At 38.7% G+C, this 26,196-nt stretch overlaps 1 protein-coding gene across 5 annotated transcripts in view; it reads right to left on the minus strand.

The window, feature by feature from the left end:
• GRHL2 (grainyhead like transcription factor 2) overlaps positions 1-26,196 on the minus strand; it is a 152,920-nt gene that overhangs the window by 36,504 nt on the left and 90,220 nt on the right. For all 5 annotated transcript variants that reach the window (XM_039853623.1, XM_039853622.1, XM_039853626.1 and 2 more), the window contains exons 8-11: positions 25,730-25,824; positions 8,968-9,126; positions 2,074-2,161; positions 1,477-1,616 (exon numbers count right to left, since the gene is read on the minus strand). In XM_039853623.1, coding sequence (XP_039709557.1) covers positions 1,477-1,616; positions 2,074-2,161; positions 8,968-9,126; positions 25,730-25,824 — 482 coding nt within the window. The remainder of the gene's footprint in view (positions 1-1,476; positions 1,617-2,073; positions 2,162-8,967; positions 9,127-25,729; positions 25,825-26,196) is intronic.

The raw sequence follows: 26,196 nt of genomic DNA on the forward strand, positions 1-26,196 counted from the left end.
GGGGGACGCTGATTGGGCTGCTTTGCAGCTGCTGAAACCAACAAACTATCGAAGCTGCTCTTTCCTTCTGATTCAGCCACGGGCTAGGAGCCCAGCTCAGGACACAGAGCGGGCAAGTGAGACCAAAGGACTGACAGGCGTGAGAAGCCAGGTCGGGTCACTTTTTCTCTCAAGATTTACTTACAGCTTGTTATAATTCACAGAAATGTTGCCAGAAGAATAGGCCAGGCTATCACGGAGCTGAAGCCAGAATCATGACAGTAAATACTAAGAACAATTTAACTCAACTGTCCCTCCTCTGGAAGGCATGGAAACCTAGCTCCACAAAATCCCATGCAGTAAATACACAGATCACCACGTTCTTGGGAATTAAAAACTAAAATGTGGTGCTGGCCCTCACATCTTGATAAATCGTAACAGTCTTCCTTTCCCTTTTTTGCCCTTGTTCCTATCAAACAAATAAGACAAAACGGAAGTGGTAAATTAGTTTCTAGTAGGAAGCGCTCTAAGAGAAAGCTGTGGGTGTTTTGTTCCATGTTGTGTCACGAACAGCAATGAAAAGCCTGGTTGTATAAGTGCTTTGTCTCATACGTATCAAAACAACAGTGGGGGACAAAATATTCTCAAAAAGGAAAGTGACGCCAATTTTGACTTCTCCTCCCAGACTAAGGCCAATTCCAATGAGTGTCTAAGCAGTTAGACTGGAAGAAACATGCTTAGGTTATTTGAATATTGGCTCTTTCATTTCACTTGTAGATACACCTAGAAGATGGAAATTGTTTTTTAGAAGCCTTGCCTACAACTTCATCTTTCTTTTAGTGTTAAATTATTTACCTGTTCAATGGGAACTGTTAATTTACTAAGGGAAACATTAATAGGTTTTTATTAACAGAATGAGTGTCTAAGCAGTTAGACTGGAAGAAACATGCTTAGGTTATTTGAATATTGGCTCTTTCATTTCACTTGTAGATACACCTAGAAGATGGAAATTGTTTTTTAGAAGCCTTGCCTACAACTTCATCTTTCTTTTAGTGTTAAATTATTTACCTGTTCAATGGGAACTGTTAATTTACTAAGGGAAACATTAATAGGTGCAACTTAATGAAACTATAGGTGTAGTTCAATTTCCTACCATTAGGTGGAGCTCTATTGCATCAGGCTAATCCCACATGACAAAACTAAAACGAAACAAAACTCAAAGGTTATTGGCCTTCTTACTTTCTTCCCCTTTCGCTGTTTTGTCAGCACTTCACTAATATCTGCCCATTTACTTCTTCCCCTTAGTAAGCTGGTCTCCTTTCCTGAAACATTTTTTTCCATAAAAATCCATTTTCTATAGAGTATGACTGATTCTTTGTTGAATGCATGGAGTATGGTTTTTATTCTTAAGGACAATGCTGCCTGAAGCAATTCTATCTTAAGGCTCTACCAATCCCGCGGAAGAATGGCAAGTAGATGTTAGGAGGTAAGTCATACCTGTCCTGTTCTCTGCAGGTTTGCAAAGTGAACATCGGGTATGAAGAGGACGGGCTGTGAGTGGAGATCAGGCATTGTTTTGAAGTATGTGATGTCACTCTTCTTCTGTAAAGGTATGGCTGCCAACTTTCCATCTGAGGCTGGATATGACCGAAAACCCAAAAATGAGAGGGTTGTGCATGACTAAGAACTCTCAACTTCACGTTCTAGTCAAAGCTAAACTCCATGACTTTCTCCGATGAAGCTTTTCAAATGTGAACACACTTGAAAAGATCCCCACCTCTCTCACTGCCAAGCCAACAGAAAGAACTTGGACTCTGAGTGACCCTCCTAAGGCAGATCCCCTCACACTCTCCTGTCCCTCTCTGTGTCCTAGATTCTCTGTCCACAGATGGAAAGTGTTTGTCTCCGCGATATCACAAAGTTCCTCTTAGCTCAAATACTCTGCGATCATTGATTTTATTTGCTTTTCACAGTAACGATTCACTGTATCTTCACTGCTAGGAAAAAGCAAGCCATAGTTCTACCCGCAACCCATGCTTTCTACCTATTCCCCAGTAGACCCGGTAGAGCTCACCCCCTCTCCAAGACACTCACAGTTGTTGCACTGGGTTTGGGAGGCCTGGCCTTTCCCCTTCTTCCTGTTCTGCTTCCTCTCTTCGTCTCGGATTTTTCTTTCTGCTCCCTGACAGGGAAAAACAAATACAATGCTAGGCATGTTATCAGAGCACGCACAAATACTGTCCACACACAAATCGCAGGGATAACAAACAAAACAAGAGGAGGAGAATGGGCAGCCCTATTTCCATCCCTCGGAAGAGGCTGGCCTCAGTTCTGAAGACTCAGATCACTCATTAGTCTACACTACATTTTGAACCTCTGAGTGACCCCATTTCTCTCAGATTTCCCCCCATTTTTTGGCATCTCGCCTATTACACAGCTTCAATTTTGAATCCATACAGAAAGACCAGAGCCAGTTCCCAGTTCCCTATCTGAGCGAAGCCAGGTAAGTAACTTTTAATGATTATAATCCAATGTCCAAAGGTGAAGTATTGGCCTGTTAACATCATTCCCAGGCACAGAGAGGGCATTAAAATTGAGTGTGAGTTCCCTATAAAATTTTGATTGTTGTTATGGAACTTTACAAAATCATGACAGTGGTGTAATTGAGGGAGGGCATAAGAAAAATATACAGGATGTAAGATCATTTTGCATATACACGTATGATTTCTATCTCCTTCCTTCTCGGCTGTGAGAATTTCCTGGTCATCCTCCCCTCTCTTGGGTCGCCCTCCTACATCAGCTTTGCTAACTCAGCCTCCTCTTCTCACTCCCTCCAAATAAGCTGTTCCAACAGTTTCTTTTTCCTTTCTCTATCTCCATTCTTGTGCAGAAGAGTTCATCTGCATCCATGTTTTCATGACGCTCTAGAGAGGTGACAGTCAGACACCACAATCTGAACTCCTCCCCTAAATTTCAGATCCTCATTTACAGTTCCTGCCCTTCGTGGTAGCCTGTTTAAGGAGCACTGAGGCACGAACTGACCAGCAACCTCTAACTCTTTAGATACGGCCCCCAAATCATCACAAAGAGAAATTTAATAGTATTAAAATGTAATCCTTCTGTTATGCAAAAAGAAATCAAAAAGCAAAGGACAAATTAGCGAAAATACTTGTAATAAAATATTAAAGTGTTAAATCCTTAATATATAATGAATCAAAATTAAAAAAAAAGTAAACCAATAGAAAAATAGACAACAGTCATGAACTATGAAATTCACAGAAAAAGACACGAATTGTTTGAATTAAAACAAGGAGATATATTTGTTGCTTATCATGTTGGCTTCTTCTTTTCTTTCTTATTTATTTATTTTTTTAAATCAGATTTCCAATTCTGGCCAAAGTAAGGTCATGAAACAATGGAGATTTGTGGTCAACGAATAAAGAAGATAGTTTTAGTGCTCCTTCTTGAAAAATGAGTAACTAAATAAGTATAGCTAATACTTAGGTGGCACTTATCTCTGCCAGTTGAGTTCTAAGAGCTTTACATAACTAAGATTTGGACGGTTATATTTTAACTGGATATTTTTAATACACATTTTTATGTCAAAAGCTTCTTATTACCAAAGGAGTAATTATTTTACAGTGCTTTACTTTTTAAGTTTTGAGTTGTCAGTATAAACTTTCAATGTTCAATGTAATTGGAGCTCTATATGATGTAGCATTTCAATGTAATTGGAGCTCTATATGATGTAACATTTAATATAAATAGAAATGTGGAAGTTTACCTATATAAGTTACAATTCACCTAAGACACACTCCAAAATTTGTCAAGCAATTTTATTTCTAAATTACTGTTTTATATTGTACTATTTCTATGAGGAAAAGGTCTAGAATTAATATGTTTCAAGACTTACATATGTTCAATGTAGATTTTTAGGAAATAAAGTCACCTGCTAATTATTTTACAGGCATTCTTTGATATGTAAACCCAAGGGATTAACATAAAACAGAGTAGCTCTCCATAGAGCCTAGTCTTGGTGCCTGGTCTATATAAATAATTTCCTGCCCAGAATGACAGATAATCAGCATGACAAAACAATTCTGATAGTGCCTAAACACTCTTGGGAGAATCACAGTTCTCATTTCTAAAATAAAGCTTTGACTCTGCAGTCACCCAGGCAAGCTCTGATACATAACCTTCCAAGAATCCCTTCCCTCCTTTGATTATTTGTGACCTGAACCTTCTAGAAAATATGAAAATATTCTTTCCATTCTTATTAAAGTACAAAAAAAAAACAAAAAAAAAAAACAAAAAAACCCAACCAACTAGATCTTCCAAAAGAACATAACTTGTATAATTTGGTAAAAATACCGAATTTATCTTTTAAAAATAATTTTCTCCACCTAAATGTTCACTATGGAGCATTAAATTTTAAAAATATGCCTGAAGATTTCCCAATAATATTGTGATCACTTTTGCCACTTCTTGAGAGGTAATGGCTATCTTTGTTTTTTATTCGACACTTAACTTGTTTCTCCTAAATTTATTATTAAAACATGGCCTTAACTTATTTAAAATCAGCCAAGGTATTGAGAAGGGGGTTTGAAGATATATATTTAGCATTTTTTCAATCTTCAGCAGTCATTGCCTCCAAGATCATTCTAAATGAGAATTAATGAAGAGAAAAAATATATTTTTTAAAAAAAAGAACGTGGCTTTATTTCTCAAGTTTTGCACTATAGTTACTGTTTACAATTCTTGTTTTTCATCAAAGATAATGGAAGTTATTAAATATAAAGTTATAGATATAGGTATTAATTATAAGTAGATATATAGACAGATCCTAAAATTTTTAATGCATAATCATATATATTTCAATAAGTATAATACCAAAAAAAGTTAGAGAAAGCCCTATTTTCATCTGCGATCCTGTAGGTATATTAATTAGAAATCAAGCTGGAAAACTATAAATAGTGCAAAATTCCACCTGTTTAAGATTCTAGACCGTGATGGAGAATTGTACAGTTTTAAAATAGAATAGCTCTTAATTCTTTTGCTTTAGAGGATAATTCAAATTAATCATTTGCATTTACACGACCATTTGAAAAGTGCAAAAAAATAAACCTTTTCTCTTTTTAATCTTCCAGGAGTGAGTTTGGCGTGAGTTTTAAATTTAGAGCTGCGAATATAACAAATTATAGCAAAAAATTTTGTATATAGCTTATTAGAAAAATTAGTAGTGGTTAAGGTTAATATACTCTGCATGCCCCATGAGATGTCTTCCTTATAAGTTTCCTAACCCTCAACATCAGGATATGTAAACTAAAAACTACCCAGTAGAAACTCTTTACATCACTAGCAACTTAGAATAAATGTCAATATTCACCCAACATCCTCGAATTATTTTCTTCTAGTTAGCACTGATATGTATTAGACCAATATTTAAAATGGGAGCTTTAGAAAAGGCTGCCTATTTTCAGATTGGCAATGTTTGTCAATACGATTATTTCTAGTTTTTATACATCTATATAAACAAGCACACATAAATAAGGTGTTTTCTTAGCCATAAGGTGTGTTTTTTTCCTTGCTGCAGATTACCTTTCTATGACTTTTAGAAACAGATGCTTTGGATAAACCCATAGAACTCTCTTTTCTACCCTCTCCTTTTTAGAGATAAAATAACTGAATGAAAATTTATTTAAAAAATATTTTCAAATAAAAGGTATAATCGATCATTTTCTTTATTTACCCTCTTCGTTTCTTATGTCCCTATTTTATGGCTTAAGCGAACAACAATATAACACTCCTTATTCTTCATTTTTGCTCATTTTTTTTTGTATTTATTACATCAACACTGTAGAAAAAATAATTCTATAAGCATCCTATAAACCCTCTCTTTCCCACTTTCAACTCTAACTACCAAAATAAAGGTAAATGAATTGCCCAGTGCCTCCATCCATCCTTCCCTCCCTTTCTTCTTGCTCCTAATTTTACTCCTCACTTCCAAAAAGGAGATTCATGAAGGGGAATCCCACAATCTCCCTTGAAATATCTGGAATAAAGTAAGGAAATTCAAGTTATTTTTAAATACTTAAAAAATTCCATGAGGTACATTATTTGAAAATGTTTTCTTAATGTTTAATATGCTGAATTAAAGATATAAATAGATTTATTTTGTTTTGTTTTTAAAGTCTACCTTGGCTCTTTGTTGAGGTTTTTGGATTTTGGTATTTCACGTGTAAAGTTATTTATCAATTCAAGGGATACGAGTTCAGAATCAGATCTGTATTTGTATCCAGCTCCTCTACTTTTTCGCCGTGTGACTTTGGACAAGTTACTGAAGCTGGATGACCCATTGTTTTTTCACCCACACAACTGTGTCAATTGACTTAACTGGCCTCTGCATCCTGGAGACTGGCTAACTGTCCCTGAGGGTGTTCTACTGCTCTGACAGCTAGATGATTGGCACTAAATGCAACTGTCACGATTTGAAAAGCTATTGAGATTTTATAGATACTTACCACTATGCTGTATGTCTGTCCCTAAACCCAGTGCAGTTCTGGTTAGGGTATTTCCTTCTCTCTTCTCATGACCATCTCTGCTCTCTGCTGACAGAAGCCCACTTCTCCTTATACTCTATCACTGCTAAACCAGAACTTTCAGACATTTTAATGGCATAGTAGACTTTTGATACAACTGACTGCAGCACCTTTAACAGCGCTGGGCAATACTGAATTAGCTACTCACTTCTATTACCCCTTTCTCTGCTCTCGCCAGGATCTAGTCCAAAGTCATATCCTTTTATATCCAGTTAATATCTATATGCAGTTAGGCGGCTTATTCTATTTTTCATATTCTCTCCCCATCTTCCCTAATTTTTAAGTAATTGTACTAAGTCTACATTGTCAGAACATATCGTATTGCCATTACTCTCTCTCTCATCATTTAGAACTAGATCGATAGGTAAATACATACTCAATGCTTACTATCAGTCCATTTATCCATGCCTTTATAATCATATTGTTTGTCTAAAGTTTGTTCTCTACTAGATTCCCCAAAAAAGGATTATTCTATGAATTTCTGCTCATTGGTTTTTTGTAGGGCTGATTATTATTATTATTATTTTGATGGTTTTTGTTTGTTTTTGGTTTTGCCTGTAATTTTCACACTTGAAAATCAGTTTAGCTGGATATAAATTCTTTGGCTCACATTTTCTTTACTTAATTACCTTAAATAGCATTGTCTTCTGACAAGATGCTATTGTTGAAAGTCTGAGGATAAAGTTTCCTTATAAGTGACTTAATATTTATTTTATTTTACTTAGATGTTAAAAAAATATTTTCCTTTTTTCTTAACTATTTGGTGTTGGCTATCCTGGGTCAGTTTTCCCTAGTGCACTGTGAGCCATTCAAATATGTGTACTTTCTATTTTAAGTTTCCCTGATTTATTCACTTTAGCATTTGCTACTCCATTGTTTAGGTTTTCTTCCTTAAAGATTCCTATTATATGTATATTGGATCTTCTTTACCTCTCTACTATACCTATTATTTTCTCTCACATCTCTTTCTTCATTTCTTCTGATTTTAAAAATTTTGTTCTTTCCCAACTTGTATTCCTCTTAAGGCATTATCTGTTATGTTTATTCACTCTTGTGTTACTTCTAGTATAGTCTTTATAGATTATAGTATTTTAATCTTTTATTTCTAAATTCTTTCCTGAATTCTATCACATCTCTCTTCAAATCAATCTGTTCTCTAAACATCTTATGTCTTGAATTTTTCAAATTGTGATTTATGTTGATCTTCATAACTTCTATTATTTTCTTAATTTCATTTACCTCATTTCAGAACATTAGGCTACAATTTTCACCTGTTTTATGAGCATGTTTTTCTGGCAGAGAAATCAGTCTGATCTTAATATCCTTTTTATGAGACATTATATGTGGCTCAACTATTTTTCTTTTCTGTTGGTCATTCCTAAATGAAACGAGTAGGCCAGGATAGTTCTTCTAGCTTCGTGGCTCTCATGCTCCTGTTTCTGGTATATTCACAAAATGGTTAAAAGAGAATAGTTTTGTATTTCTTGAAATCTGACTATTCTGTATCCTTTCCTCTCCTTATTTGTAACTTCTCTTTCCATTGCACCAATTTTTTTTGTCCAACTCCCAGCAGATTTCTCTCAGAGCAGGGTTTTTGTCCGAGAAGGGAACTTCGATTTATAACTTTCCTGAGTTCATATAGCCCAGAACACTTCAGTGTTCTGTCCCTTTGCACCAACCAGCAAATTAGAGACTACAGAATCCACACCCTCTCACTCCAATTTTACATACTGTCCTCAGATGGCCCACTTCACTCTTCAGTGAGTACTTTGGGCAATTCTGTAGGTGTCCTGTTCTTTGATAATCGAGTGGCCCATCGCTTTCCCTAAAGATGCTGATAACACCCAAGTATGAAATTGTTGATGCTTAGTCCCACTTATATTTGGGATGTGTAAGGATCCCTTGTAACATAATCACGGATTTTAGTCTTTGCTATTCTAATTGCTTTGTCTCTTATGGTGGGATTCAGGAAGATTCAAAAACTGTATCTCCTCTGGAGTACATGTTTACTAATAAACTTATTTTATAGGTGCCAATTCCATTCCAGAAAGCTCTAGATGAAACCCCATTTGACCTACAGAATAATAAAGGTTACACTGATGTGTCTGAGACAGAACATTCACTTAATTATCTAAGTGAATCAGATTCATAGCACAGTACAATGTCAATCAGTCATTAAATTAGTGGTAAAAATGACTGACAAAAAAATACAGTTGACTCCCTAGATATTTGATAGGAACTGAGAGTGAAAGATTACCACTCCCACTGTGATCGATACGGTGATTATTTTGACATCACCAGATGACAGAAGGTGACAAGAGGGAAATGTCGTTATAAGTAATATCTAATAACAAAGATACCTTTATGACAAACTGTCATCTTTACTCACTTTGTCACAGAAGACCTTGATCTGGCAATAAGCTCTATGAATGGGTTTATTGCTACGATTATTATAACTGTATGTATCAATCTGAATCATCAAAGGAAGTCCTTTCACTCCTTTTTGGGAGGAGAAATCTGTACTCAGGCAATTGACGGTGATGAAAATCTGAGGGAGAGAGAAAGAAAGGAAAAAGTTCATAAGTCACCATAAAAAAGATATATAAAAAATGCATAAGGCTTAGACTCGAAATCAAAACACTAAACCAATATGTAAAGACAACTGAAGAATATTTGGATGCTCTGACGTAAAAACATTGCGCACATAAAATATGATAAATTATGTAATTTCTAATTATAAATATATAAAAATTTTTACTTTCATATTTAATCTTGAAACAATTAAAATTACTTTCCTTAGAGTAGACCAGTAGTCTTATTTTTGAAACATGCATAAGTTAGCTTGGTAAAACACTGTCTTTTCAACATATTAAAGCTATCACTTCTCTAATCTCTGGCCTGTTAGATTAAAAACAAACAAACAAACAAACAAAACAAAACAAAACTAGATAACACCTTCCTTTGAGCATTATTACACTGAAACTTATTTCTTTACATATCTGCTTCTCCTACTTGACTATTAAGATTTAAGACCATTTCTTATCATTTCTGTATTTCTGTATTTCTTATTATTTCTATATTTCTTATTATTTCTGTATTACCTAATGTAGTGCATGGTGGAGCACAGGCAGTCAATAAACATCTGATGAATGAATCGATGAGTTTATCTGTAAAAAACCCACTAGATTGGGAGTCAAAGCTCCAAGATTTAGTCCTAACTCTAACGTTTCCTGGCTAAGAAACTTCAGGCAAGTCCTTAATTGTCATCGGTTTTCAAGTTTCCCTTCAGATGACTTTTTAAATCTTTTCCTGAAGGACAAAATGTAAATACTATTATACAAAAAGTGAAAAAGTAAAAGAGGAGCTGGCAAAGGGAAGACATGAAACAGGAAGACAGAAATGTAGTAAAGGCACCGGCATCCTCAGCTTACGACATGGAGCCTCAAGAGGTACAACAGAAATTACATGCATCCAAAAAGAAAAGGAAACTCAAGAAAATTAGTAAAGATTATAGTACTGAGCAACAGAAAAACTAAAAATAATAATTTTATTATAAAATATTGGGAGAAATAGAGAGAGGAGTATAAATGACTAATTTATCCTCATTTTACATAGTAGGTAGATGTCAGTATCTATATACCATTTAAAGTTCATATTTCATGAAGTAGAGATATAAGTAAGGCACCTAAATTTATGTGGTAACTCCATGAATATTAAGAGATGGTCTCTGGGAAAAATCAGGAGTATTGTTTTTATACTCTTGAGTATAGTATTATACTCTTCGTATTATTTTCATCTGACACCATATCTATTATTTTTACTTAACATAAAATTTTAAATCACTCATTGTTTTAAAATTGTACATTTATGGATTCTGAAAGCCATTTCATGAAATGTATTATTTGGCCCATGTTTTACTTGGTCCCCTTACATTTTTATTCACCTTCAAACCCTTGATCTGAAGCCTTTAGCATCACAGCAACACCACAGAGAATAGTTCTGCAGAGAGCAAAGACCCACTGCCACGGGCTGTATTTTAAAATTTAAAGATCATTCAAAGTTTTTATTTAACCGCCAGGCATGATCTAATTCATTTCAAGCTCTATGCCTATATGCTTTTGGTAATTTACACAAAAAATTTTTTTAAGCAAGAATAATCTTTATTCCTTGGAAACACAGTTGTGAAAGTATATCAATAAGATTAAAAGATTCAGAACACATGTATTTGTATGTAGCACATACACTGCAGATCAGCACACCTGCTAAAATGGAAACACCTGTAAACAAAAATCTTAGAGACAGTTTATAAGTCATAAGAGATTCCACTGTGCAAGGCATGCAGATGATCCCTTCTTTCTAGATAGATTTTTGTGTTAACAAAAAAACAGATCGAGTTTCAGCAATAAAGTATCTCAAGAGATGTCAATATACATTTTTTAAAACCTTAAAATGTGCCGAAGTACAATTAGATATATAAAAGTGGCACAAGAATTGATTTCACAAAAATACTAATGAAAGATATCTCAGGCCTATCAAGAGAAAAATGTTTGACTTGTGGCTTGAAATGGGGGAGGGGAAGAGTATTTTGGCGTGAGTTCTACCTAAAAAACAATATGTATCTCACTTTTAGTGCTATATCTATACAAAGATCATTAAAAAACAATTTTTTTTGAGCTCCTTCCCTGCCAATAAGAGACACATTAGCAAGGCATCACACATCAATTGCATTCAAGGCCAGATGACTGGTCTTAGGGACATGCTAATTACAACAACTTTGTGCCTTGTGCCACAGGCTCTCTTTTTTCTGGTCAACATCTGAAAACAAGTGCCACAGATACATTCATTTCATTCATTCATTCCTTTTATTAGTTCACTCATTCATTCATCCTATAAACATCAACACAAGCCCACAATGGGTCAAACTCAATGTTAGAACCTGCAGATAAAGAAACTCAGCTCCCTGCCTCACAGAGCAGACAGTCCAAAGGGAAGACAGATGGGCAATGACCAACATGGGTGGTCAAAACTCTCCAAAGTGAGATGTGGTCGGAGGCCATGAGAACACAGAACAGAACACAGAACCTGGAGGACACGAGTGAAATACAAAACCCACACAGACAATGGTATAAGACAATGGATTCCATCATGTATTATTTAAGAATGGTAGAGAAAAAGAGCGAATATCAAACGATTCAGGGGCCCTGAGTGATGAGGACTGCTAGGAAAGAATATGCCTGATTCTCCTACTGAACATGCTAGGTAAAAGGAGACAGAAAATTCTGTCTGCTGCCCTAATTGCAGAGAACATTCATTCATGCAACAAACCTTTTAAAATACCTACCATGTCTCTGAGGCTGTGCGAAGTACTAGCGCAAGCGCACTAATTATGATCCTGGCAATCAGAGAAGTCAGGGGCTAAATGGAGAGAGAGACAACATGACGGTGCCCTAAAGATTACAGTAACTTCATCAAACACTGATCTTCAGGTCAAAAAATAAAAGCATACTTTCTTAGGAACACTTGACTTTCTTTTATTGTTATTACTAACAGTGGGATTATCTTGGTCAGAATGTATAAATATAATTTTATGTTGGCAAACCAATGACCACTCTGGTGAGCTACGCAGTTGTCCGTGTTTTTGGCCATGTATTCTATATACAAATCTTCCGGTTGGTGCTGTAACTCACAAGGGCCTCAACCCACACTGGTTATTTTCTACTTCCTCATTAAGCTTGCCTAGTACTATAGAAGCCAGAAGAGAAAAGTGTTCTGATGAATATTTCCCATGCTATTAAGATTCATGGTTGGCTCATTGATTTATCCATACATCACTCACAGCGGACATATACTCAGACAGGCAGGAAAAAGTATTCATTGTGGCCTTGTCAGCTCTAAGTCTCGACTAAGAGAGCTGGGCTGATGGAACGTATATATTTACAAAGGCCACTTGACTGGAACAGACCCCCTGAAATAACAATGCTTACTGGCAATATACTACAATAAATAGACTAAATCCTCCTTGGAGGAGCGATAACAATCAGCCACCTAGTAGAAAAGGTCTTTAAAGGTCAAATGAGCTACAATGCTAGACGACCAGGAGACAGGCTACATCTCCTTCATAAAGGTCCTTTAATAAAGGGTCCAATGGGTTGTCTTTGATTCATGGCATCCTGATTCTATAAAAAAATAAACAACACTAGAATTTGCCTTTTTAGCTACATCGTATTCGCCTCCCAGAGTCATCCTAACAGACAAAGATTTATAATAGGGTTGGCACTGCTTTCCTTTTGCCTGGCTGCCTGACCCAATAGCAAAGCACAGTTTGAGTACCTGGTGATATCAATCATAGTCTCGCTGTGCTGCACTCAAAACCCAAATGGTTGAACTTTAACTGCAGTTGGCGGGTTGGGGGAACGGGCAGGGGTGGGAAGGCATAGAAAGACATTAACTAAAACATTGGCTTGAGAACCGATAAGCATTAATTTGTTTCATCTTGCAAACCCAACCATGTCCCAGCTCCATGCACAGCAGGCATATATGAGATCAAATTTCTTGAAAGTTTATCTACAAAGCACTATTTGTGAACATGTATTACAGAAAACTTAGGGAAAGGTATACTTTTCTCCAACAAATGTTCATCCAGATGTCAAGCATGGAAAGTTCTTTTTAACTTCAGTAGGAGCCCTGATTATGTAAAGAGCACATAAATGTGGCAAACAATGTCCCTGTCACCCAAGAGTTATAAATATTACATATGTTCATATAATATTTTCAGAACCTCAGTTATAATTTCCTATAATTCTAACAGTTCCTACTTTATTTTTTAGAAAAAATATTCATTAAATCAGGTGCATCCAGGCAGATAATAGATACATTTTAAATTTTGTCATTGGTTCAAAGATTGATTCCGATAGAAAGATTGTTTCTAAATGCACCAAGACCTTTCCAGAAATAGAGGAAGTCTTAGGACAATTAACATTTTTAAAAATAAAGTCACATTTCTACATATGAATTACAATTCCTATTTGTAGTTCCTACACAAGACAAGTGACTTTGCCCAGGTTATAATACGTCTCAGTTGTGTGCTAGGTGTAGTAAGATTTATTAAAATAAACACAGATCAATGATGGGCTTTAGAATTGCTACATTAAGTTAATTATTAACTCCTAGGATTTTTCTGAGTGCCGCCACTAAAATAAATGAGGCTACCTTTGATTTACAAAGCAATTTGGGGGTTAAAAAAAGCATAAAATCCATGATTTAACAGAAAGTATTTATTTTCCTCTTTAAGCAATTGTATTTTGCATTATCAAGATCTTTCTGATTAAAGACCACGAAAGCTATTTATTTCCTAAGGTTGAGACTCTGAAGAGCTCTTTTCCAAGAAATGGCATATGTATTAGCTTCTGAATTACAGGGTCATGTTGTACACCATAAAATCATCATTTTTACTCTAAAACATTAAAAATATATAAATACGTAAGTGTGCTCTTGCCAATTTCCCTACTTCTTGGTTCTTGGAATTATTAAAGACCTTAAAGACGGTTTTCTTACATTTCAGCACTTTTCTTCCACTTTATATGATTGTATTTGGGTGCGGATGCAATGCCAAAGAAGACAGAAAGATAAACTAAAAGTAGATAATATTAACATACGAAATCTCAGTCTTGGGTATTTATTTGTTTCTTCATGCTTTAATTCATCAAATATTTATCAACTGCCTGGCACTATGCCAGGAGGTGGGACACAAGAATGACAAGACAGATTCCCTGCCTGCAAAGAGCTTGTTTTTTGTTGAGGATCTAAGAAACTTCTAGATTTCCTGATGCCTCCATTTATACAGCACTTTTAGGGAATGATTTAAAATCTGATAATATATTTCTTTACTTTCTCCTTTACATCTGTGTACACACACATGCATTTGGTTTACTCACATATTCTACCATAGTTTTTTTTATATTCTTTCAGTACTCATTTTATTTTCCATTTCTAGAACATACTAAGTGTGTTCCCAGTTGACAGCCTTTGCTGTTTGCTCTGCCCTCTACCTCCAGTGCTGTCCCCACAGATCCTCACATTGCCAGCTCCTTCTTCTCATTCAGTCCAATGTCAACTCTTCAGAACTACCTGCTTTGACCACCCATCTAGAGCTGAGTTCCTCCTCCTCTTCCAGCCTCAGCCCATGGCCTATAGCACACGCTACCACACTGCTCTTTTCTATTTTCTTCATACTGCTTAACATTATTTGAATTTATCTCATTGTTTATCTGTTTAGTGCTGAATTGTCAGGTCTGCTCCATGAGGCCGTAAACCCCTAAGAGGAGGCCTCTTGTCTCCCTCGGGCTCACTCTAGTCTCAATGCCAGGCCCATGGTAGATACTCGACAAATATTTGTCCAATGAATTAAGATAAGATTACTTTTCTAAATACACATTTCCATCTTCATCCATGCTCTTGCTTTCATAAGCAAAACCTCCTAAGAGCTGAGATTGTTTTGAGTAGCTCAAGTTGTCAAGATAATACAGTAGGGTTAGCTGGTCTGACCAGGTTTATCCTCAAAAAATATTATTTGTCCTTATATCAACAAACATAAAATCAGCACCAACTATATATTCAGTATGTGTGTCTGTCTGTACACACAGACATACACACACACAAACACGGAGGATGCTATGTATAGAGGATGCTATGAGAGGTGTAGAAATCTATAGTAGCATCCTGCCCTCAAGGAAAAAGTGGGATCTAACAGTTTTACCTGTTGTATAAGGTATATAATTAGACACTAAGTTAAATATTGCAGACTACACATGCCGTCAGAACTTGATGAAAAGGAGAAAGCTCAACAAGTTAGCCAGGGAAGATTTCCTACTGGAGTCCTGAGCTGGAAGAAAGAGACCAGCCTAATAACGGGAGAGGAGGGTTTGTATTAAGGAGCTTAAGAGGCCTGAAAAAGGAGGTTGATGAGGGAAGAGGCCAGCCAAGATGCTTGTATCACTGTGATCAACTAATGAACATTTGATGAGGTCAAGAGTGTATCCTTGAAGCCAAGAGAAGATAGAACTGTGGCCACAGTATCCAATATCCAGGTTACAGAGAGGACATGGAGAGTGAGGGCCGAGAAAAGTCATCAGGTTCAGAAGTAAAGAGGGTGTGCACCCCTTCCAGAGGCTGGACTAGTGGAGGGAAGGATGGGAAACTAGATTGCTGGGGCAGGTCAGACACAACGTGAATATGAAGAGGAGGCACCTTCGCTGAGAATTTGGGCAGAGGAAGGAAGGATGGACAGGACACGGGAAGTGGGCAGCAGGGCCCAGCAGAGGTGTTCTTCCAAATGCGAGGAGGTGTTCACACAATAAGAAGAATGAATGTAAGAGTCTGCAAAAAAAGAGGAGTCTGTGGGAGCTAAGAGCCTCAGAAACAGGGATTAAATGAGATCAACTCACAAGTGAAGTTTTGTAAGAAGAAAGACAGAGCTTTCAATGGAGCTGATCGGCAAAATGAGAGGAAAGTACAGCAAGAAAAAAATGTACAAGAGGCTCAAAAAAGTATGTACCTGGTGCAAATGCTAGCACTATGGCCTTGGACTAATTATTTAAACTTCCTGGGCCTCACGTGCCTTATCTTTTAAATAGAGATAATAATCTCTACCTTAATACCATGACACTTAAAATGAGATCATGTTTTAAACCATAAAGTGCCATGAAAATCCAAAGGAGTTTACTATCATTGTTCCTCAATCGACCAACAGTTTCTTGTGTATCCTTCACAGTTTCTTGCATATCCTTCTAGAAATATTCTATGGACAGACAGAACACAGATCCTTTTCTTTTTTTATACAAATGGTAGCATAGTAAACATAGTTCTTCATCTTGTTTTGACAATAAATTTTGAAGATAGCTTTTTCTCTCTTTTTTAAAGAGCCATGAAATACGGAGCGACGACTTCTTTAACATTAGTTTTTTTCCAGTTTTTTCATATATATTCTATATTTTTATGTTTCATATATTTCATCTTATAACAATGATGCAATGCATGTGTTTCAACATGGCTTTTACACACATGTGAACATATAAATTCCTGGCAGTACTACAGGTCGTGTCATTGACTATATTTAATCTGAATTTTGTCTTTACTATTTCACTAGAATTGCTTTCTCCAAGGTCAGCCTTCCCAATAGCAACCTTATAAGCAGGAGATCTCTAATTTAGTATGCATCCGGGGGGGTCTTGTTAAAATATAGATAGCAAGGCTCTACCCCCAGAGTTTCCAGTTCGGAAGGTCTGAGGCAGAGGTCCAAGTCTGCATTTCTAACAGTTTCCCAGTTGAGGCTGATACTGCACGTGGAGACTCAGGATAGGAGAAGCCACTGCCTATAGCACTGACTTCGTTGGCCAGTTCCTCCTTCTCCTTTTCCTCTCCCCACCACCTTCCTCTGTACTCTCCGTACCAACCACCCCTTCCTTCTCTGGTCCTTCTTCCTCCAAATGCTCTAAATGGGGTGGGTTTAAAGTCCCATCCTTGACACTCTTTTGCCCACCCCGCTAACACTCTCCCCCATCAATCTCATCATTCCTCGGGACTCCGGCGATCCTCTCTTTTAAAACAGCGCTAACTTCTATCCTGCGCTTCACAATCCTTGCCTTTCTTGTGCTTCCCACAGGCTGCACCTCTGAGCACCCATTCTTCCACCTAGCATGTGCTGCTTCCTTCCGACTTCCACATGTCTGAATTCTACCTGACCCTTAAGACACAGCCCACGTGTTACATCCTCCCTCATGTCTCCCCTGACCCCACAGGAAGGCGATCTCGCTACACGCTGAAGTATTTAGAAGTAAAGTATAGGGTGTGTGTGTACGCATGTGCATATGTGTGTGAAAGGGAGAGCGGTCAATCAAATCTGGCAAAATACTAACAATGGGTCAATCTACGTGAAGGGTATGTGGTATTAATTGTAGTCATCTTTCACCTTTCATTTGAAATTTATAAAAATAAAAAGTTGGGAGAATGTTTTAAAAATAAACATCATAGTTATCTCCCTCTCCAGAACTCTCCTAGCACTTTAACTCTATTTTCATTAGAGCCGTTATTTTCTACCTCGTACTGCAGTTATTTATAGCTATGTCTCAGTTTCCTCCCTCCCTAGCCCAAATGTTCTCTGACAGCAGATGCTCTGTCCATGAATTCTCACTGCCTGGCCCAGTGCATGATATGCAGCAGGTATAATGCTTTAAAGGAATGACTGCCCTTTTGCCAGAGATAATGTATAAGATATTACTACTAGATCCTCCCAATACGAAAAGGCATTGTGGAAAGAGCAAATGCTTCGAACAGCCCACGGTGAGAATTCCAGTTCTGCCGTGCATTAGCTGTGCAACCTTAGGCAAGCTTAGCCAACCGATCTGGGATTCAAATTCTTCATTATTTAAATAAAAAATTATATCCACTTAAAAATATGAATACTACATGATGTATAAAAAGCACCTGGCAGAATGCCTGGCATATGGTAATCACTGAACAAATATTAGCGTGGTGCACACTCACACAGACACACACATACGCATACACACATCACACAGACACACACATACGCATACACACATCAGTCCATGAAATTCAAGTCTGTAATCTAACTCTCTGCATACACACGGCAGTTCACGCATGTAAGTTACAGAGCCCTAAGCAGAATTCAAGTCAGAAACCATGGATACTCTCATTCTAACAAAAGATTAAGCTGTTGATAACTTCGGCAAGATGCCTTCCGAAGACTATTCCTTCTATATATGAATTAACTCTAGCTTTACAGCTTTTCCTGCCATCCATTACCTTATAAAACTGGAACAAAAGCATGACTTTATTTAAGTTCAATACCGAAGACTCCAGCAAATGTTTACCTTTCCCTTTTAAAGCCTCCATCACCCATACCACGCCCCAACAAACACATAAAATGCCATTTGCCCTGCTTCAAAATGTGTATCTCAACCTTTTAAGAGCCCTCCCAAGAGCTTCCCCCAACCTTTTCTTTACTTTTGAGATCACAGAAGATGTCCTTTAATAGTCTCTAACCTTCCATAAGATAATCTGTTTAAAATTGGGCTCAACTTAGGCAAAACAGTAGAATGTAACTTTTTTTTAATCAGTAATATCTATCAACCCCATTTCATTTGAGACTGGCTTATCAGCAGAGAGAGAATGCCCCAAGTGCTGGCAGGAGGTGGGGACAGGCTGGGGGACGAACTGGGTCATGAACCCACAGGGCATCAGGAGTATGGCCACCTTCGGCCAGTCTTTTGCTTCTCTTCTCATCCCGAAAATCAATATTTACATATCTTCTCTTCTCCCTGGAGTTTAGCAGAAAGAGAGCACAATCCGTTCAGAAACATCCCCTTAGAAAGCGTGATTGATTTATCAACACTACAAAACTGTAATTTTCTAAGGCACTGTGCTTGACACACAGTGAGAGCCCAATAAAATCCAATTAAATATTTTAGAACAAAAAGAAATGTTGAAAGAAAGAGTGAAGGAAGGAGAGAGCAGAATAATAGATTTGGGGTAATTTAATGGATTTGCCATGATTTGGTAATGAATTTCAAGTCAGCCTTTTAATTAGCATAGCCTTATTTTCCACTCAAAGAGACTGAATAATTTGCAGTGTACAAGAACATCTATATTTTCTCCAATTTACTACCTTTCATAGGCTGTAACAAAGCACTGCCATTCTCACCATCCTGTCTTTTGAACTACTTAAATTGAGATGAGGACAGAGGCTGTTTTTCCTATCCATCAACAGCTGATGGAGCAAAGCTAGGCTGCCTTGTTGACCACAAGTTGTACCTTGAAAAGACAGCAGTGGGAAGAGAAAGGGTCGACCCATACAGGAAAGAAACCTGGACTTCACATGGAAAAAGTAAGTCATCCTATATGGCAACTCTAGTTATATTTCACAATGTGAAGCAAGCCTTGACACGAGCCACAGTGAATGCCCTTATGTACGGGGCAGCTGCAGGGCGGTGCCTGGGCACGACACCAACTTCATCTCCTTCCTGAAGAATGGACTTACAAATAGAGGAGAGAACTTTTTACTCCCAACTTTCACTTATATTTCCCTGCTCGGCCAGCCGACTCATCTTAGCACATCCATGTTCTACTCTTCACACTGGATCTCAGTTGTTCTATGGTACCTCCTGGGTATTAGAGCAAAATCAGGCACAAAGCCAATAAATAAAGCAAAAATATAAAGAGGAATGAGGCTCAGAGGCAATATCAACATGCACCCCTCACCTTGCATTTTCTCGCAATGTCAAAAAGCCCTTGTGTAAATCCTAATTCTTTTAAAGCATCCAAAGGGACCCAAAGTTAGAGGACTCCATAAAATGAATATTGCTCACGTGTAAATATTTACTTCCAATTTACCAGCTTGGTAAATATGGGTTTTAGTTTATTTGATTTGTTAAGTTGCAAACAAAGTAGATAGCCATTGTGTGCCTTTTGCAACCTTTATTTTCTCTGATAATAATTGTCATTCTGGCTTTGAATTTTTTTTTATGCTCTGCTTCCCGCATAGTGTTGCAAAAAAGAGTACACAGTGAATAGTCTTCACTATTCAAAACAGAAAAAAAAATACATAAGAGAAAAGTGTATGGAAATAACATAAATGAGTATAAAAATGAAATTTTGGACACCAGGGAAAGGAGCTAGAGATAAGTGGGGAAAATGGAGAATAAATGTGTAAAGGTAAGGAGAAAAAAAAAACAATGATATGCCTCAGAGTTGTAATATTAGAAAGCACGTACTGATCTTCAAGTAATATGGAGGCAGTAGTTATGCAAATGATGTGATCACTAATGTTAAGCTAACACACACACACACACAGTTGAAGAGGGCAAGGAATCCAAATAGTCTTCACGTCTCATATCCATTCTGGTCAAAGATTTGTATGATATCAACAGGTAATATAGCAGGGCAACCAAAGACATGGATAGGGAGAGACCTGTGTGCTAGAAATGTTGGACTAGTAAGCCCACCTTTGCTGGTGGGGAGAGGGACACAGATGGGACACAGAGGGTGACTTGATTAAACTGTTTTGCTCAAGGAAATGGGGCTGATCATTTGTTTTCTTTCTTTCTGGATCTATATATCTTGTGCCCTATAGGTTTCTTTGAGAAAGAAAATCATAGCATGCTTTGGTCCAAAAAAAAAAAAAAATTACAGATTTCCTCTGTTGGGATGGTTAAGAGCATGGACTCTGAACTCAGAGGGACATGAGTTCAAAGCCCACCTTTGCATCTCCTAATCCAGCAGTGCTCGGTACGTAGCAATTTAGTATTTAGTGGAATGTGAATCTGAGATGCACAGATCCACGGCGTCTGTCAGCCTCTCTGCTCCCAGCCCGGCCCCACCGGGTCTCAGACCTGCACATCCCAATCCCATAGGGAAAATGTGTTAACGAAGATGAAAACACATCCCTGATCTGTGTCCTTGGGCCTCTAAAACTGCAACAACTCTCTCTCTGTAAGTTCCTCCCCAAGCCCAAAATGCAGGAAGAAAGTTCACCACTGATCTCACAAGGCAGAGGGCTGAGCTAGCCAGTCTCCGAAGCCCTTCCTGCAACTCAGGGCGGAAGGTGGAAGGAGGGGCAAGGTAGGCCCCGCCCCAGAGAATAATCACTCTACTTCTGCAAGGCAGAGGTGCTAGTCTAGAGGGCAACAAAGAGTAACCCAGGAGAGGCAGCATTTCATATTACTGAATTATAATAGCTTTTTCTTTTTAATCCTAGAGATAGGGGGATGGGCTAGCTGTGGATTTCTCCATTTGTTGGATGACTGAACAATGCTGGCCGTGAGGGGGGAGGAACATTTTCACTGACTCCAGATCATTCCAAAAGGCTTGGTTGCAGCAGAGGGATTAAAAAAGGGTTCATGGAAAGAAGTCTCCTTCATCTGAGGTACTTTGTAAACCACGAGAGGAGTGAAGCATAGAAATTGGGGGGAAGGAAGGTGCAAGGGAATTGTATGGTGTTCCAGGGGAAAGAAACAAAAAGGAAACTCAGTTTTCAAAGAGCTAAGGAGCATCTTTACGCTCAAGTGATCCTCTGCGGTCACATGAGAGAGCCCTTTGCAGCACACCGAAATCGGTTTAATCTTCAAATCCCTGTGAACAGAGGAAACGGCACGGGACAAAAATGAGGGGCCCAGTTTCAAGAATCTCCTTAGAAATCTGGGAGAAAGGAGAGCCTTTAATTAGGGTTCACTGTGCTCCTGCTCTGGGAGGTGATGTCATTGCCTGGAACAAGGCAGCACTCGGTGCCAGGAATCGGAACTCACCGCTCTTTAACAATTCGATAGGGTCTCGCGTGGGAATTCCTCATCTGGGGGCTTAGTGACCAACAAATCTAGTTTGTAGGTACCCATGTTTGGCTAAGGGAAGAAAGAAAAATTGAAGTAACTTTTTAAATGAGTCACATGAAAGAATGTAGGACTGCAGTCCTCCCATTAGAATCATGTGGGTGGGACCTTAATCTGTCAATTTTAATAATCTGTTTTAATAATCCCTGCTCCCTTCCCCGCCGTTTTCCAGCTAAGGAAAGTGAATCTCAGAAGGGAAAGTCACAAAGCCGGCTATTCCAGTGCCGGGATTAGGGCCTCGTTGCCCAAACCCCATTTCGGTGCCTTTTCTTCTGTATCATCCAGTGCCTAGTGCCCTATCAATTTTCAAGCGGTGACAGGGTGGACACTCATAACCTCATCCACCTAGATGTCACCTGAGTCACTCCCAGGAACCCAGGGATACTCGTTCACATCATGTGAGCTTCCAGACTACACAGACCCTTAGGGGGAAAAAAATGTCCTGTTGGAGACTATTGAGTCACCGCACAGAAAGACACTGTGGCACAACTGGCAAAACCGGTCCTGGGTGGGAGAACTCGTCACAGTGCTGCCAGAGTCATGCTGCCATCGATACTGGGCACCAGGAGCTCATTCCCAAACCTCGTTTTAACTAATAGTTTTAACACCTTCACTAGTCAAATTTTTTTCTATAATTAAACTAAACGATTAGAATTTCACAACCTTTCCTTTCTTCTATTGATGCTAAACAAGTAGAAGTAAAATGTAGGTCAGCAACAGAAGAAAAGGTAGAAATATGCTCTGGGAAAAGCTGTCTACCTTGTCATCAGCTCTTGCTTATTCACATGTGGTAAGATGACCAATACTGAACTGCTATTGTTTGTTTGTTTGTTGTACTAAATGCACCAGAACTTATATGTCCAAACACAGGCTACCCTTCAACATAGCCATTTTGGGAAGACATACGGTTTTCTCGAATGATCCTGCTGGGGCTCAAAGTGTATTTGTAGTGTCTCTTCTGACACTGTCTTCTTCAAAGCTGGTCTTGCGCAAAAGAAATCTCATTTGTAACCCTAGAGTGGTATTCTCCAAGTTGTCGTATGTATTTACATGTGGGCCCAAGTGATTTCCGGTGTTTTTTTAAAACACCTTCGAAGATCAAGATTTACAGCCATTGTGGGCATTCAAAAGGATGTCATAGCAACTCTCTTTAACAGTGCCAACCCGAGTGACCTCTGGTCTGCTGCCAAAGGCCTGGCCGGAGGAGCCAGTGAGTGCGGGAGAGGCTCCTGGCCCCATTTCTATCAGTCGTACCATGTCAACCTCTATCATGTCACTGCTTTGCCCAACACTGAAAGTCAACGAAGATATAAACTGCACGTTCGGTTGTCTAAGCAGGTGTGGAATTTCTGTCCTCTGGCCACGTAAACCAAAACATCATGGAATGGGGCCTCAGGCCTGAAGCCTACAAAAGATTTCTGTGTAGATGATACCAACAGGAACTCAAAGCAAATGTAACTGCTCCTGAGAAGAAGTCCATCATACGAAAATCATAAACATTTCCATTGTGAGAGGGATGCCTTTACTTCTTGCTTTGTTGAAAACGTTTTTCTCAACCACATGATTTTGTTTTTTGCAGTCTGCTTATTATAAAATGTATTTCAAAGAAATACCCTAGGCTCTGTGAGTTGGGGGAGGGAGATCTTCTTGGCCTATGAAATGCTATGGATTTAACTTTTAGAGTTTTTTTTTTTAAGCCCTTCCAGTATTTTGGGAGGAAATTATATGGAATTATATTTTATTACTTATTGGTTATTCAAACAAATTTTGCTACAACAAGCAAACACTGCCATTTGTCAAAGCATATGTGAGCTTAAATTCTCAGCCTGAAACAACACACATGCGCAAACACGTATTTATTTAAAGGAAAGTACCTATAGTAAATGAGTGAATTCGTCTTAACTGGGCTGAAAGATCAAGTCAGCTCAAATTAACTATCTCGCTGGTTTACCGCGGAGCCTCCATCATTCAATCTGTCCATTTCGTTTTAGGCATTTTCTTTAAAAGGTCCCTATTGACACTAACAGTTAATACATATACCCACTAGCACTCACTATCACAGATTGCACGATAATGAAACTTAGAGCTACGAAGATCACAGCTCACGTTTACAGCCGGCTGCACACGGACGAGGCGCTTCCAGTGACAGGACCCCAGTGACTGCAGCAGGCCCGCCTCCCACTCCTCACCCTGCCGTGTGGTTACTGGTTCCCCCGCCTCCCTTCCCACAGCACTGGATTGTCACATGTCACACCCAGCATGATACCCGGGACAACTGAGACAAGTGGAAAAGTTTGTTTTATTTTGTTCCGAGTGAAGGAACTGAGGCCCAGAGAGGTGAGATGCTTTGCTAGGGACTCTAACCCCGGCCCGCTGGCCCATCGCACAGACTGCCCTTTCTTTATCTGCCATTTCTTTCCCTAGCCTGGGGTGGGGAGAGGGGCCTGAAGAGAAAGTGCGGGGCTTGGCTGAGGAACTTTAAATGGAGGCAGAGTGGACCCTAGAAGACGATCTTCCCTTACACTTCTGTGCAGGACCTGACCTCCCACCTAGTGCAGGGCCTCCTTCCTTCCCACGGATGCTGTGAGTCACTGGAACATTCTCCAGGCTGCTCTGGCACTCTGTTGCTGCTTGCCCATTTAGGTCACCTTTCTTGGGCCTAAAGCCAATTTCATTTACACTGTTTTATACATGAGTGAAACAAGACACTGAGCAATTCATCTCCTTCTATAAGTCATGCCCACGAACTCCCATCCAGCTTCCTTTCTCGCCCAACCTTCCCCCAGCTCGCAGACAATAAAGCATTGAAAGGCGTTGTTTACATTGACCTTTTCATTAGTTTGAAGACAAAGTTTTGTAATGCCTTCTGTAGATGGTACGTAACTGAAGTAGAAAACAAACTTATGTTTCATCTGGAATCTTCTCTTTAGAACAAAATAAGGATCAAGAATCAGAAGGTATAGAACACAGAAGGGTGGGCATAGCAGAAAAGTTTGGAGTTTTCATAAACTCAAAGAAACTCTTGGCTAGAAAGTAAATCTGAGTATCAGCAAGTCTCACTTTTTTACCCAAACCAGTGCAATGGTGGACGTCTGTCCTCAGGGCACACCTTGCTGGAGATTGTACCGTTGCCCTTCTTAACTACACTGGCACCAGAGAGAAATAGAAAAAGCTTAAGCCGTCCTGATAAGAAAAAAATAGCTCAAGGTCACAGTGGCTATACCCCAGGGAGTGAAGTTCAGACACCTGCAGCCCTGCTTCCTGCCCCCTCCCTCAACCAGGTTATGGCTGGAAGGAGTCCTGGGGTCAGGAGGCATGCCCAGTCCTTTACCTACGAAGATGTTAGCTCTGAGCACTTTCCTGCCTCTGAAGGAAGGCAGCTGTTACAGAGGAATCTGGGAACATCTGTGCAGGTGGAAAAGGATTCCTGGCCCAGTCATGTCAGCCCCAAGTGCTAAAATGGAGTCTGGAGGGTTTGGGAGGGACGAGTGGCTTGGAACATTCTGCAGAAGGCCAGGAGGAACAGGTACACTCCTTTTTCTCCTTTACCCCACAAAAGACGGTTCAGCGGCACATAACTGAACGTGTGTGACTTCTAAAGAAAGATAATAGGTTCATTTCCTTTGATTCTGGCTCACGTTAACAGTTCTTTCCCTACCAATAAAGGCTTTTGTAAAAAAATCACCTGCAGACAAAGGACGTATCACTTAAAAGGTCTGAACAACGAATCAGTGCCACTTTTCCACTCACCTTCGCCTCTTCATTCACGTCCCAGGTGAAGGAAACAGCGTTATATGCAATCTCTTCAATGTTTCCAATTGTATTAAAGCTCTCCTTGTAATCAGCTGTAACAGTAACAAAAAGAAAAGGTTTTAAAAGAGTAAGAGTTACTAGGTGACATGTAGTAGACTGTCATTTTCCAATGGGGAAATTGAAACTCTGCCTCTTTTCTGGCTGTCTCTATGGCAACGGTTAAGGATTTGTGTTTGCTGATATTCTTTCACTAATATTTATAAGAATGTAAGCATGTTCCTCTAGTAAGAGTAAATCTAGGTGAAGGAATGTTCCTAACTGATTTGTTAATTAGTTTCATTTTTTTTAATTAGGTTTATAAAGTTATTAACTTCTTCTCCACTTGAGTCCCTTGTCACCTACCCTCTCCCAGTCCTATTCAGTTTCCTGCCGCTTAAGTTTGCTAGAAGTGCCATAGTATTCCA

This window comes from Pteropus medius, unplaced genomic scaffold (genome assembly GCF_902729225.1).
Source record: "Pteropus medius unplaced genomic scaffold, Ma_sr-lr_union100, whole genome shotgun sequence".
NCBI classification, from domain to species: Eukaryota; Metazoa; Chordata; class Mammalia; order Chiroptera; family Pteropodidae; genus Pteropus; species Pteropus medius.